Source organism: Chrysoperla carnea, chromosome 1 (genome assembly GCF_905475395.1).
Source record: "Chrysoperla carnea chromosome 1, inChrCarn1.1, whole genome shotgun sequence".
NCBI lineage: Eukaryota > Metazoa > Arthropoda > Insecta > Neuroptera > Chrysopidae > Chrysoperla > Chrysoperla carnea.
Genome location: NC_058337.1, coordinates 131198630 through 131212592, shown reverse-complemented (window position 1 = coordinate 131212592; position 13963 = coordinate 131198630). Strand labels below are relative to the sequence as shown.

The window sequence follows — 13963 nt, the reverse complement described above, 5'->3', positions numbered from 1 at the left end:
GAATTTTTCGAATTGATTATTAACAACTCCAAGTATCTATGTCTAATTGTGATACAGATAACATTTTTTCCTTGCCCAGTAACAGTGCATTTCGGCAGACATCTCAGCTACAAAGCGTGTAGATCCATGCAACAAGTTTACAATGATGTAATATATATTGCCTATACTAATCGAAAAATGGTAGATATACATATTTTCACTTATTTCGGATTTGAATGTCAATATATTCAATAATGTCATTAAAAATTATATTTTAATTTAATTGAAATTAAAAATGTTTTCAAGTTCAATTAAAATCTCACTCTTATTTATAACTGATAGATATTAGATGAACGCTTTTAATAACATAGTTGTTCTTTATAAATGATTGTTACTCGAAAGGTACTAAATTTCTTTTACTGTTATCTGTTCCTTAGAAAATAATCCTTTGCCACGCTTGTGGTTTTGTTAGTAGGTAAGATACATAAATATATTGATAAAATTTAAGTCTTTATCTATTTCTGGAATTTCTATTAGATAGTTTCTTATATTATTTTTCCCGTGTTATTGAAGGAAGTGGTTTGAATTAAAGATATTCTTATCCTATTCTAGAAGGAAATGAAGAAAGTATGCATTTACACGTTAATGTTAAAATTTTTAACTTGAACAAATTGTAAATTCCGAGGGATTTCGAAGTCCAGGGTTGTAACTGGAGCGATGGCAATGCATGCACGCGCCAAAAGTGCAACAGAATTTAAGGCGCAAAACAAACAGTCAGTAATGAATCAAATAAAAGGCGCAAATTTATCTATTTTTATGTCTAAACTCAATGTGGTATATGTATGTATATATATAAAGGAGTCCGGCTAAAATTTCGGAGAAATATTGCGTATATGGATAGACAAAGGTGTATTTGCATATGAATAACAATTAATCGTATCGATTCCATTTATTTTTTACCGACCCTAAACTATGTTTTTCGGTAAATGGTGCCCCAAATTTTAACACATAATAACTTAATGTGGTTTGCTAAATTTTTTATCTGTGTATTTGGGGTGTATAAAAATTAAGGAGTATAACAGTGCGCGGATATTTGGAGGGTACATCTATACAAATAACAATTTAGAAAATTGATTTAGACGTTAGCGTGTAAATACATATTTCCTTCAAAATAAGATAAGAATTAAATCAAGAATATATAAAGCCATTTTATAACTTAAAAAAAATAGTATTCACTTTTACAACAATTTTGAATTTCATCAGTAAACATGGGTAAATTTTTATATTTTGCTTACGGCAGTAATTTGTTAAGTAAACGTATACATTTGAAAAATCCTTCAGCTGTGCGTAAGGGTGTTGGAAAACTAAAAGATTATCGTTTAGATTTTATTAATTATTCAAGTCGATGGAAAGGTGCCGCCGCAACAATTGTTCCAACACCGGGCCATACAGTTTGGGGTGCAATTTGGGAACTTGACGATATTCATTTAGCATCTTTAGATCATCAAGAAGGTGTTCATGAAAATATGTATTTCCGATTTGATGCAACTATTGAAACGCCTGAAGGCAATTCAATTACTTGTAAAACTTATCAACAAACAGTTAATCCAAAAATGTTAAACGAAGGGGAATCGTTACCATTGGACAGAAGACCTTCGGAATTATATAAAAATTGTATTATAGACGGTGCTGTTGAGTCTGGAATACCAAATGATTATGTTGAAAAATTGAGAAAAATACCAAGTGTTCCTGGTGAAGGTGAAAAAAATCTGATTGAGGCTTTAAAAAAGAATGATTGATTTAGAACATTTTGTGACGAGTTTGATTTTAATTATTGATTTGTAAACGAAATAATATTTATTTTTTAATAAAACTTTTAATTTACATTTCAAATTTTGTTTTATTTTCTTATAATTATGTGATACTTAAAGAATTTTGTCACCCGTCTAAAAAGTTTAACGATAGACGTGATTTTAAAAAAGCGTCTCCAATTTCCAGTCGACTTTGAGCGGCTGTCAAATTCAATGCTTGATCCTATATGCCTGATACCTATTATCTGCAGTACGACTGTAAATCCATCAAAGGCTGAATTTAAGTGAAAATTGGCTTTAAACTATTAGACCAAATTTCTCGGAAGGTAGGTACTTATAAAAACACTGTGTATCTAAATCTACGCCAAACTCTGCAGTTAATCTTGAGCTTGGAGTTAGGAACGTTGAATATCTCTGCATTCAAAAAGCTATCAATTATCGTAATAGAATAATTAACTCTGATAAAAGGTTGCAAATAACATGTATAAATGACAGAACAATGAGTGTGCTGAATGAGTTATTGAACGAAAGAGGATTAAATGGTGTGATTGAAATGGATGACAAAGCATCTGTTAAACGAGTGGTAAACTAGATTGCTCTGACTGGAAATCTGGAAGATATCAGGAGCAAAGAGACTCTGAGCATGTTTGCTATGCTAGACCACTACGTTCAAGGTGCCAAATATTTAAGTAAATGTGAGAGAAATGAAAGATATGTGATTGCTAGTTTTCGAATGTATGGTTTTAGATGGAATAGCGTGAAAGTTAATGGAGTAAGAGTTTGCGTTTTGTGTAATGCAGCAGAGAGTGTGAAGCATTTGATAGAAGACTGTCCGGGGGTAGAAGGAAAAGAAAAGCAGGATATTAATAAGTTTAAAATGTACTAAACGAAGATGTATTAAACGTCTCTGAGCCTGAAAAAATTAAGCCGGTGGTCGCCTTTCTAAGGTTTATCTTAAATAAAAGAAACGCTTACATACATTGAAACCGCCCATGTTTTTATAAATTTTTATTAAAATTTTTTTATTTTATTATGTTTTTATTTTTTATGGTTGTATATGGTTGAATTTCGCATTTAGATCACTCCTTCACACTATGATAAAACACACCCTCTGTTTAAGTAGTGTTTTATTGGATGAATTTTATTTTCATGAGTGTATTTTTTATTAATTGATTAATATAAGATTAGGTTAATTATCTCGTAAATTTATAGGCCTCAGATCCAAATTTGGTAGAGTGTTCTATAATTGTTGCAGTCAATTATAGAACACCCTGTATACATCGTTTAAAAATCATGACATTTGAAAATTTAGCAGTAGCAATCTAATTTTCAATATTTTCACCCAATTCTAGTTCATTCGATGCATTTTGGAATTCTAAATTAAAATTCTATAAATCGTTTCGAGACGAATATCTTCGGAGTGGTGTAACTCCCAATGAAGGTTTTTTTCTTCAGATTTTTAAATGTTGTAAACTATTTTATCGGGGGTTTATCCAATTTCAGAAAATTTACTAGATCCCTTTCATCTATTTCCATGCAACCATAATGTCTCACAGCGAAGTGTGGCGGAGTACGGCTAGTAGAGAATAATTCTAAATCAGTGTTCGTAAAGTAATAAATTCTATATAAAAAATGAAATAACTATGTTTATAGCCCACGTGATCACAGTTAATTCTTAAAGATTGGGCGCCGTGCCGCGTCATGGTGGACGTCGCGTCGTTGATCTAAATTTGGCCTCATGTAAAACATGCATGTTGATTTCAAAACACGGATAAAACTGTCTTACGATTTAATAATGTAATTTGCATATTTTTAAACAACTTAGGTTTTACTTTTAAGAAATACTTTCGCGTTATTGATGTGTTTTCGTTGTGAAAATTGTCAGTGAATTAATTCTATTAATTTGATAAATTTTGATTTTAACTAATCCATAATTATTAATTTGTTTTTGTGTAATTTTGGGAAATTTTAGTTATGGTTTTATGTGTGTCCTAAATTTTTGGATTTTTCTTGGAATTGTTCTGCATTAAGGTAAGTACCCACTTATTTTTTTTCTTTTTATCCTTTTATATTGTACCTTAAGGTTAAATGGCCACTAGAGCGATGTATTTAAAAGAATATCTGAATTCTATAGTACGTTATTAATCAACAGTGAATATACAGAGTGATCCATTTTCATTGTGCAGACATTTTTTCTTGTAAATGATCCATTTAATAAAAAGGTTTCGTACAAAAGTGTCGTCCGTCATATAGAGGTAGAAATAAAATCCTGATATAACGTTTTTTTTAAAGTTCCGTTTCTTGGTCAAATAAAGTGGTTAAACTTTGAAATGTAATAATTATGAATAGAATGTATAAAACATAAATATTATAATTAGGTCAAATATTATTACTAAATAAAACTATTACCTCATACTGACACTAATCGTCTGAGTATTCGTTGCAAATACAAGTGAAATTTTCAAAATTTTAAAAAACACCGACAAATTTTGGAGTACGGAACCCTAAACTTGACTTCAAACCTATCTGAAAACACTCTCCATTAAATTACCTTTTTCCTTAAAGCCTTTTCCAAACTGAGCCGATTTTGAAGGTCATCGATAATTTTTTAGTTTTTTCGGAGCCCTAAACTCGCACTTGGAACTTAGCTAAGAACACTCTCCATAAAATTGCCTTTCAAACAAAACAGATAGACACACACACACACATAGCGGCCAGGCTTATAACACCCCCTTTTTTTAGTTCGGGGGTTAAACATATGCAGGATTAATATTATAAAAACAAATGAAAATTACAAAATTTAAAAAACCCCGACAAATTTTTCGGATTCAGAATCCTAAATTTGAACTTGAAACATATCTAAGACGACACTCTTCATTAAATTACCTTTTTTCTTACAGCCTTCTCCAAACTGGATCGATCTTGTGGATCATCGCTTATTTTTTAGTTGCTCTGGGTACGGAGCCCTAAACTCACATTTGAAACATAGCTAAAAACACTCTCCATTAAAATATCATTCAAACAAAACAAAAAAGTTCAAATTCGGTTCATCCGCTTATGCGCTACGATGCCGCAGGCAGACAGACAGACGCATATCGGTCAAACTATCAATACTTACCCTTTTTTTTGGTTTAGGGATTAAATATCTGGATGACCGAGCTTTGCTCGGTATTCTTAAAAAGACACAAATTTTATCACTAATAGAAGACCGTTTTAAATGTCTCCACACAAATACCAATTTGAATGTCCCGGTAATGTATTTTATTTCATTAACTACGATATACACCAATAGATGTCAGGAAGAGTTATAATTTGCATTGTATTTCATTAACTACGATATACACCAAAAGATGTCAGGAAGAGTCATATTTTGCGATGTATGTTTCAGTTTTTCATGAAAAAACGAATAAAACGACGTTTTTTTTAAAATGAAACCTTGTTAGATCGACTTATCGCCCCAAAAAACCCCTACATACTCATTTTCATGAAAATCGTTGGAGCCATTTCCAAGATCGTTGATATATATATATATACAAGGATTGCTCGTTTAAATATATAAGATAAGATAATGTGCATAATCACTTAAACCTTTTTAAAATAATTTAGATAGAAAACTATCTTGGGGTTGCATAAATTGAATAACAATTCAACCCTCGATGTTAGTTTAAAAACTTTATTTTGAGGAAACTTTGTAAGCCCTGATATCTCGTATTGAATTAAATTTAAATCAAACTAGTGAAAACAAACAATTGACTGAGTTTATTGTTGACACACACACATAACTGATATTCCCATATTAATACATACTACAAAATTTTCACCTAATTAGCGCCCTCGTGGGTAAACAGTAATGTTTACAAGAAAATGTTTCGCACAAAAGTTGTTTATTTTTTTATAAGGAACATTTTTTACATTTAAACATTTGTTCCATCTCTAACGGTTTACAAGATGGGACCTACTGACCCAAGACCCAATTGACCTATGTTGCTCATTTACGAACTCGACCTCACTTTTTACGTTTTAAGCATACTATAAAAATTTCAGCTTGATATCTCTTTTCGTTTTTGAGTAATCGTGATGACAGACGGACAGACAGACATACGGAAATGGACTAATTAGGTGATTCTATGAACACCTAAACAAAAATTTTGTTCATAGCATCAATATTTATAAGCGTTACAAACTTGGGACTAAACTTAATATACTCTGTATATTTCATATACATGGTATAATAAGTTTATTATAAAGTAAAATTAGTTAATTTATTTGTTTTAATACAAATTTCTACACCATATCCCAACATTTTCATATAAAATAGCGCAATTAATTATTTAAAAAAAAAAATTTAACACAAAATTTTTCTGTTATGAGTTTGTTTATGATAAATTAAACTTCTTCGCTGAGTAAATGATTTATCATAAACTTCATAAAATAAAAGGTTTTTCTTCAGTATGAGTCCGTTTATGAATATCTAAACCATATTGACGAGTAAATGATTTATCACAAATTTGACAGATAAAAGGTTTTTCTCCAGTATGAGTCCGTGTATGCCTTTCTAAATTGGTTCGAAGAGTAAATGATTTATCACAAACTTCACAAGAGAAAGGTTTTTCCCCAGTATGAGTCCGTTTATGACCATCTAAACTCTCTTGACGTGCAAATGATTTATCACAAAGGTCACATGAAAAAGGTTTTTCTCCAGTATGAGTCCGTTTATGTGCTTCTAAATTGATTCGCTGAGTAAATGATTTATCACAAAAATCACAAGGAAAAGGTTTGTCTCCGGTATGAGTCCGTTTGTGAGCTTCTAAATTGATTCGCTGAGTAAATGATTTATCACAAACTTCACAGGAAAACGGTTTTTCTCCAGTATGAGTCCGTTGATGATCATTTAAACCCTCTTGTCGAGTAAATGATTTATCACAAATTTGACAGAAAAATGGTTTTTCTCCAGTATGAGTTCGTTTATGCCTTTCTAAATTCTTTCGATGAGTAAATGATTTATCACAAACTTGACAAGAAAATGGTTTTTCTCCAGTATGAGTCCGTTTATGTGCTTCTAAATTGACTCGCTGAGTAAATGATTTATCACAAACTTCACAAGAAAAAGGTTTTTCTCCAGTATGAGCCAGTTTATGATTTTTTAAACCATTTTGATGAGTGAATGATTTATCGCAGACTTCACAAGTAAAAGGTTTTTCTCCAGTATGAGTGCGTTCATGTCTTTTTAAATTGTTTCGATGAGTAAATAATTTATTACAAATTTCACAAGAAAATGGTTTTTCTCCAGTATGTGTCCGTTTATGTGCTTCTAAATTGATTCGCTCAGCAAATGATTTATCACAAACGTCACAAGGAAAAGGTTTTATTCCAGTATGAGTCCGTTTATGATACTTTAAACCGTTTTGATGAGTAAATGATTTATCGCAAACTTCACAAGAAAAAGGCTTTTCTCCAGAATGGGTCCGTTGATGTGCTTCTAAATTGATTCGCTGAGTAAATGATTTATCACAAACTTCACAAGAAAAAAGATTTTCTCCAGTATGAGTCCGTTTATGTGCTTCTAAACTGATTCGCTGAGTATATGATTTATCACAAACTTCACAAGAAAATGGTTTTTCTTCACTATGAATTTTTTTATGCACAATTAAACTACATTGATCAGCAAATTTTTTATCACTAACGTCACATGAAATGTTCTTTTCTTCATGTTGAATTGTTTGATGTTTTAAATCATTTTCATCAGATATTTCATCCTTTATAAATTCTGTATTTAATTGATGTTCAAGTTTAATTTCTTGATATTTATCTATTGAAAACCCTTCATTTAAATCAACCACTTCGTGTTTTGTTGTAACATTTTCTTCTAGTATTTCCTTTTTAATTGCTTCATGATCCTCCGTTTTATTATTTTCTTCTTTAATTGATACATGTTCCATTGAATCACTTTCATTAAATATTTCATTTTTAATAATAATAAGTTCACTATGAAATTCTTTTTTTAAGTTTTCTTCATCGATTAAAAGATGATTATTTACATCATTAAATAAATTATTTTCCATTTTTTTATATTCGGTTCACTCAAATTATGACAGTTCACTATACTAGAGACAACTCGTTGCAGAGAATATATCGGTAAAGAAGAACGGAAACTTAATGCTAATTTTTATCGGTTGAAATTTAATGCCATCTATGAATGTACGGCAAACTAAATTAGTTTACTGATATAGTCTCTGGATATTACTAAACATCAAAATTCAAATTTCGATACGTAACTTTTATGGTAAGGGCTACGTGATATTACATATTTTAAATAAATTTAAGTCAATTTATTCACAAGTGAAATTCGGTGTCATGAGTCATGACATCTTAAAAATTTCGTAGAGTACTTCCACAAATTTGGATCTCGTACAAATTTGTTTAGATCGCGGGTGACTTAAGTTATCGGAGTCTCCTTTCAAGCCCACTTACCACATCCAGAACTGTAAGAACAATCTAAGTCGAAATCTTGCATAATTATTACGTATTATAGGAAATTATCTTTGATCATTAAAATCATAAGTTTTGTTATTTTAAAAACTATATGTTTTGATTTCCTAATTATATCAATTAGTAGAATTTTAGTAGAAAATATGATGCAAATGCTTTTTCCCATTTTGGATTACCCTACGATTATGGTAGTGTACTGCATTATAATCAAGTCGCATTTTCCAACAATACGAATGTAACGATCAGCGCACCACAACAGATTGGACAACGAGTTGGCTTTAGCAAATTGGATATTTTAAAATTAAATCGAATGTATGGATGTGATCCAAGTTGGAACCCAGAAAATAACTAACTAAATATCTGTCTTACAATAAATGTTAGCTGGTTAAGAAATAAGCAAGTTGTTCATTTGGAAATTCAGTGGCCAATTTAAAGTTGATATTATTTCAACATTAAATACACAATCAATGTGTATTTAATGTTAAAATAATATAATATCACCTTCAAATTGGCCACTGAATTTGCAAATTTTCTAGTTATAGTTTGTTCGTTTTATTAATTTTTAGACAATAAAAATTATTTTAATTGAAGATTTTGTCTTTATTTCAAAGTAGGTGTTTCCCGTATCCCCAAATTCTCCTTGGATTACCGATTGTCAAAAAATAGACAAAACTATGCCGAAGCGAATACTGAAACTTCACATGAAAGACAATAAAAAACTTCAATTCGGATTTTTATATGTAGAGTCCCAAACTAAAGTCGCAGGGTAATTAAATTTTTATGATAGGTAAATAAAAATCAATCGGAACAACGCCCATTTACCACAAGGAAAAAACCATCCGTGCCAGTAGATTTTTATGGGAGCTGGTGGAAAATGTTTGTCCGAGTGTAATCAACAAAAACATATCTATGCAAACTTGTGAATTTTTGATTTACACCCATAAAGAGGGACAGAAGTACTCTATTTCCGGATACCATATTCTCTTTATTTCTAAAGAATTTTTGATGCCTGACATTTTTTAAAACATGTAATGTTTTTTCGTTAATACGGAATTAAAAATATAAATATGTCGATCTGGCCAAGTACAAGAGAATGGCATTGAAATGAATATTGATTGATAGCCTAGGCATGATATCTCGAACACATGTTTCTATTGTTCAACCTGTTTATCAAAATTACAATAATTGTTTAGATTTCTTAATTTTTGGGACCCATTTCTCAATTTTTTCTTTTTAATTAACTACCTTGAACAGAAAATGACAAATAAAATTAATTAGTGCAGTAATGCTTAGCTGTAAACATTCGATTTATGTTAAATAAATTTTGGTTTTAGAAAAATTTTTATTTTCTAATAGATAGCTATTATTTTCACCTCGAAATGCAGAATAGAAAATTTTATTATACAAATTGAGTGATTTTGATTTTATTTTACAAATTGAGATTGAGTGATTGCCTTTTAAACCGACATCAAAATAGTAAAAAAAGAGGATTTTATCAAATCGTATGTACTTTTTTGTATGTTTGTTACGCGAGTATTCCGTCAATTATGAATTGATTTTGATGATTCTTTTTTTGTTTGGTAGGTCATACTTCAGAGGTGGTAGCGAAATTTTAAGCGGTTGAAAGACATAACGCATGGGCTAAAAAACAGCTCTTACGTTCGCCTACTGTTTTTAGTATTCAAAAAAGCAGATTGTTGAAATTAATTTTACCAATGAATGGTTTATTTTACTTAATCCGAAAATACCGACCGTTAAAAGTTGTATCCACTGTAGAGTGCTTTAGAAAGAGTAGAAAATAAAACAATATTACCTAATTGCACTCACTACTTGCAACATTTTTTATCAAATTTTTTGAATATCCAAGATTATAAATTTGTTTTTTAGAATTTTCGTGAAAATGAAGCTCTTAATTCGTATTATTATTGTTGTATCTTGTATCAATTTATCATTAATCCATCACAATCATGCCTACGAATTTAATAGGCATAAGAAACCTCTAAGCAACCAGCAAAGTAAGTATGGAAATATAAATTTTTTTTTATATAAAATGCTGCAATTATTGATGAATCAATATCAGTATATGGACCAAAACAAACCCATTTGCTTATCATGCTTTTTTGAAATATGACAATCATAAACATAAACTTACTTGTGAAGACCAAGACTAAGGCTGGAAGTAAATGATCAAGACCTTTGAGCCCTGATCTAGAATAATGAGCTTTAGTACGGGAGTAAAAATATATTAAATTAAGTAATATTTTAATAACTCAAACACTTTCTTTAGTGTTGAATCTCAAACATCTTACTTTTGAAAGAATGCAACCAGCTTGGCAATTAAGCGGTCAATTTGAAGGGGATATCATTTTAACGCCACGTGCTAAATCAAGAAATAATAGAAATAAAATATGGCCAAATCGAACTGTACCATATATGTTTCGTGATGGTGGAAAATATAGTAAGTTTTTATATTAAATTTTAAAAACAAGTTTATTCTAAGTTGAGGATAGTAGAATTAATTGCCTCCTCTTTAAGAATCTTTTAAATAAATTTTAAATTTCTTAAATACTAATATTTTATGAAATACTAGAAGATATCCGCTCGCTTTGCTGAGCAATTTCTCCTTTAAAAACAAAGACTATCACATTATTCACGCTGACATTGTAATTTTCTATAGGTCAAATCATTAAATTTACCTGATTTTCATACTTTTTGGATCAAAATTACCCCATCCACCAAGTTTCATCAAATTCCAAAACAAAAATTTTTTTGCGGTTTTTTCGATTTTTTCAAAGGGCCCTTAAAAATGCAAAAAATCGAGAAATTTATTTTATCTGCAATTTCGATAAAACTCAGTTTATAAGGTATTTTTGACACAAAAATTACAAAAATTGGGTGCATTTGATGACTGGTACAATAGTTTTTGAGATACGGACTAAAATGGATCAAAATATTGCGATATCTCAGAAACTCTGCATCCAATCATTCAATTAACCTGATTTTTATTGTTTTTGCATCAAAATTACCACCACCCACCGAGTTTCATCAAATTAAAAAACAAACATTTTTTTGTGGTTTTTTCGATTTTTTTAAAGGGATACCCCTTAAAAAAATTGCAAAAAATCGAGAAATTTTTGTAATCTCCAATTTCGATAAAAATCGGAATATAAGGTAATTTTGACCCAAAAAGTACAAAAATCGGATGCATTTGATGGCTAGTTGAATAGTTTTTGAGATACAGACTAAAATCGATCCAAATATTGCGATATCTCAGAAACTCTGCATCCAATCATTAAATTAACCTGATTTTCATGCTTTTTAGATCAAAATTACCCCATCTACCGAGTTTCATCAAATTCCAAAGCAAAAAGTTTTTTGCGGTTTTCTCGATTTTTTCAAAGGACCCTTAAAAAAATTGCAAAAAATCGAAAAAAATTTTTAATCTCCAATTTCGATAAAACTCAGTATATTAGGTAATTTTGACCCAAAAATTACAAAAATCGGAAATTCATTTGATGACTGGTCAAATAGTTTATGAGATAGGAACAAAAATCGATCCAAATATTGCGATATCTCGACATAAACTCTGCATCCAATCATTAAATTAACCTGATTTTTATAGTTTTTGGACCAAAATTACCCCATCCACCGAGTCAAATTCCAAAACAAAAATTTTTTTTTGCGTTTTTTTCGAATTTTTCAAAAGTGTTGGATCCATCTTGTTTACTCCATTGATTTCCAAAACGTGGACATGGAATTACTTTGAAAAGTCTTCCGTCGTAGAACTATTATTATTTTACCATCTGTATCAATTCTAGCTAAGAAACAAAAACGTCTCATTAAATCCGCATTAAAACAATTCCAGAAGAAAACTTGTATCACAGTTCGATCTTATAAACCAGGGGATAGAGATTACATTGCCATTACGGTAAAAATCTGTATAAATATTGGAAAAACGATTGAAACATGAAAAACCTAAAATCTTATGTTTTTAGGCTAACGATGATGGTTGTTATTCGTCTGTAGGCAGAGAAGGTGGAGAACAGCAAACAAATTTACAGCCGCATGTTATAGGAAAAGGATGTATGAGACAAGGTTCTATAATTCATGAGTTTTTACATATTTTAGGATTTTTACATGAGCATGGCGATCCTAATCGAGATTCTTATATTCAAATTAGAACCGAAAATATTGACAGAGGTAGGTTTGAAACAGTAACAACGCTCCAGGCAGAATTTAAGGAAACTAGCTTAATTTTACCCGCCAGCATTCGATTATCTATAGTCGCGTGATGAGAGATTTGCTCACGCGTTCTGCACATGCGTCAAATATTTTTGTGCCTTAAATATTGTTTGACTTTGTAAATCATAAACCCTATATAATTTAAAAACATCTTTTTCAACAAAATTCCAGGTGGTTCATTTCATCCGAAAAATTTCAGCAAAGGCTTTAATCAATAAAAACTATCAGTAATACGTACTGTGAACTATTAAATTTTGTTTTTAGAAGCTACAATTAACTTTGTCAAGTACTCACCGGAAGTTTATAATGATTTCGGTGCGGGCTACGATTATCGTAGCCTAATGCATTATAATGCATTTGCTTTCACAAACAATTCTAAAAAAACTATTATCGCACCAAATTATATTGGACAACGTGCTGGATTTAGTACTAAGGATATAATAAAACTGAATCGAATGTATGGTTGTGATTCGAATTGGTCTCCGAGAAATTGAATGCGGAAAGTTTAAAAAATGTTTAATATCAACAAAAGTATTAATAAAAATTTTAAAAAACCGATTGAGCGCATGCTTGGAAAGAGTTTTTTTATGAATTATCCTAACACATACTATTGTAGGTTGTCAGTACCTAATTGAAGTTACACTTCAATCATATTAGGATATCAACTCGGAATCTAACGGAATAAGCTGAATTTTTAACCGACTTCAAACCATAAAAAGGAGGTTCTCAATTCGTATGTATTTTTTTATGTTTGTTACCTCAGAACTTTTGACTGGGTGAACCGATTTTGATGATTCTTTATCTATTTGAAAGCTGGTGCTTCACGTGTGGTCCCATTTCATTTTAGTTGAGTTCTGACAACGTCATCCATGAGAAAACTATAAAAGTCTTAAATTTGCATTAAGTATGAGAACGAATAACTCAATATCACACCAACCGATTTTTATGATTCTTTTTTAGTGATAAATTAGTTAGTGTACGTGTACTTCAGATTCACTAAAAATCTCAAAATAAAAAAACTTTTAACAAAAAGAAAACCGACTTCAAAAGAAACACTTTTCCAAAACAAATGAAAATGCACTAAAAAGTAAAAAAATAACGATATTATATAATGCAGTTAAAATTTTTTTTATTTTTGGAGTCGGTGTCAGCCAAGCTAATGTAGCAAACTGTTCTGCCAGAGTTGTTTCCTTGGCTGACACCGACTCCAAAAATAACAATAATTTAAACTGCATTATATTATCGTTATTTTTTTACTTTTCAGTGCATATTCATTTGTTTTGGAAAAGTGTTTCTTTTGAAGTTGGTTTTCTTTTTGTTAAAAGTTTTTTATTGTATAATCCTTTTTGATAGTACAAATGTTGTCTCAATAGTCACTTATGGTCACGTGTGCGCGTCCTTAGATATATAGCGTGGTATAATGTGTTGAGATAGCAAAATCA

General features: G+C 30.4%; 3 protein-coding genes across 3 annotated transcripts; 2 read left to right on the top strand and 1 right to left on the bottom strand.

The window, feature by feature from the left end:
- The first annotated feature begins 1227 nt into the window (after positions 1-1227).
- On the top strand, positions 1228-1822 carry LOC123305790 (gamma-glutamylcyclotransferase-like). The gene has a single exon (XM_044887619.1). The coding sequence runs from the start codon at positions 1248-1250 to the stop codon at positions 1776-1778; it is 531 nt and encodes a 176-aa protein (XP_044743554.1). The 5' UTR covers positions 1228-1247; the 3' UTR covers positions 1779-1822.
- Positions 1823-6214: 4392 nt separating this feature from the next.
- Positions 6215-7729, bottom strand: LOC123295016 (gastrula zinc finger protein XlCGF26.1-like). Its single transcript, XM_044876218.1, has one exon. It carries the CDS (start codon positions 7727-7729, stop codon positions 6215-6217), a length of 1515 nt encoding a protein of 504 aa, XP_044732153.1.
- A 2869-nt stretch (positions 7730-10598) lies between these two features.
- Positions 10599-13015, top strand: LOC123295006 (seminal metalloprotease 1-like). Its single transcript, XM_044876205.1, has 4 exons — positions 10599-10737; positions 12098-12207; positions 12275-12479; positions 12786-13015. Exons 1-4 carry the CDS (start codon positions 10599-10601, stop codon positions 13013-13015), a joined length of 684 nt encoding a protein of 227 aa, XP_044732140.1.
- The last annotated feature ends 948 nt before the right edge of the window (positions 13016-13963 follow it).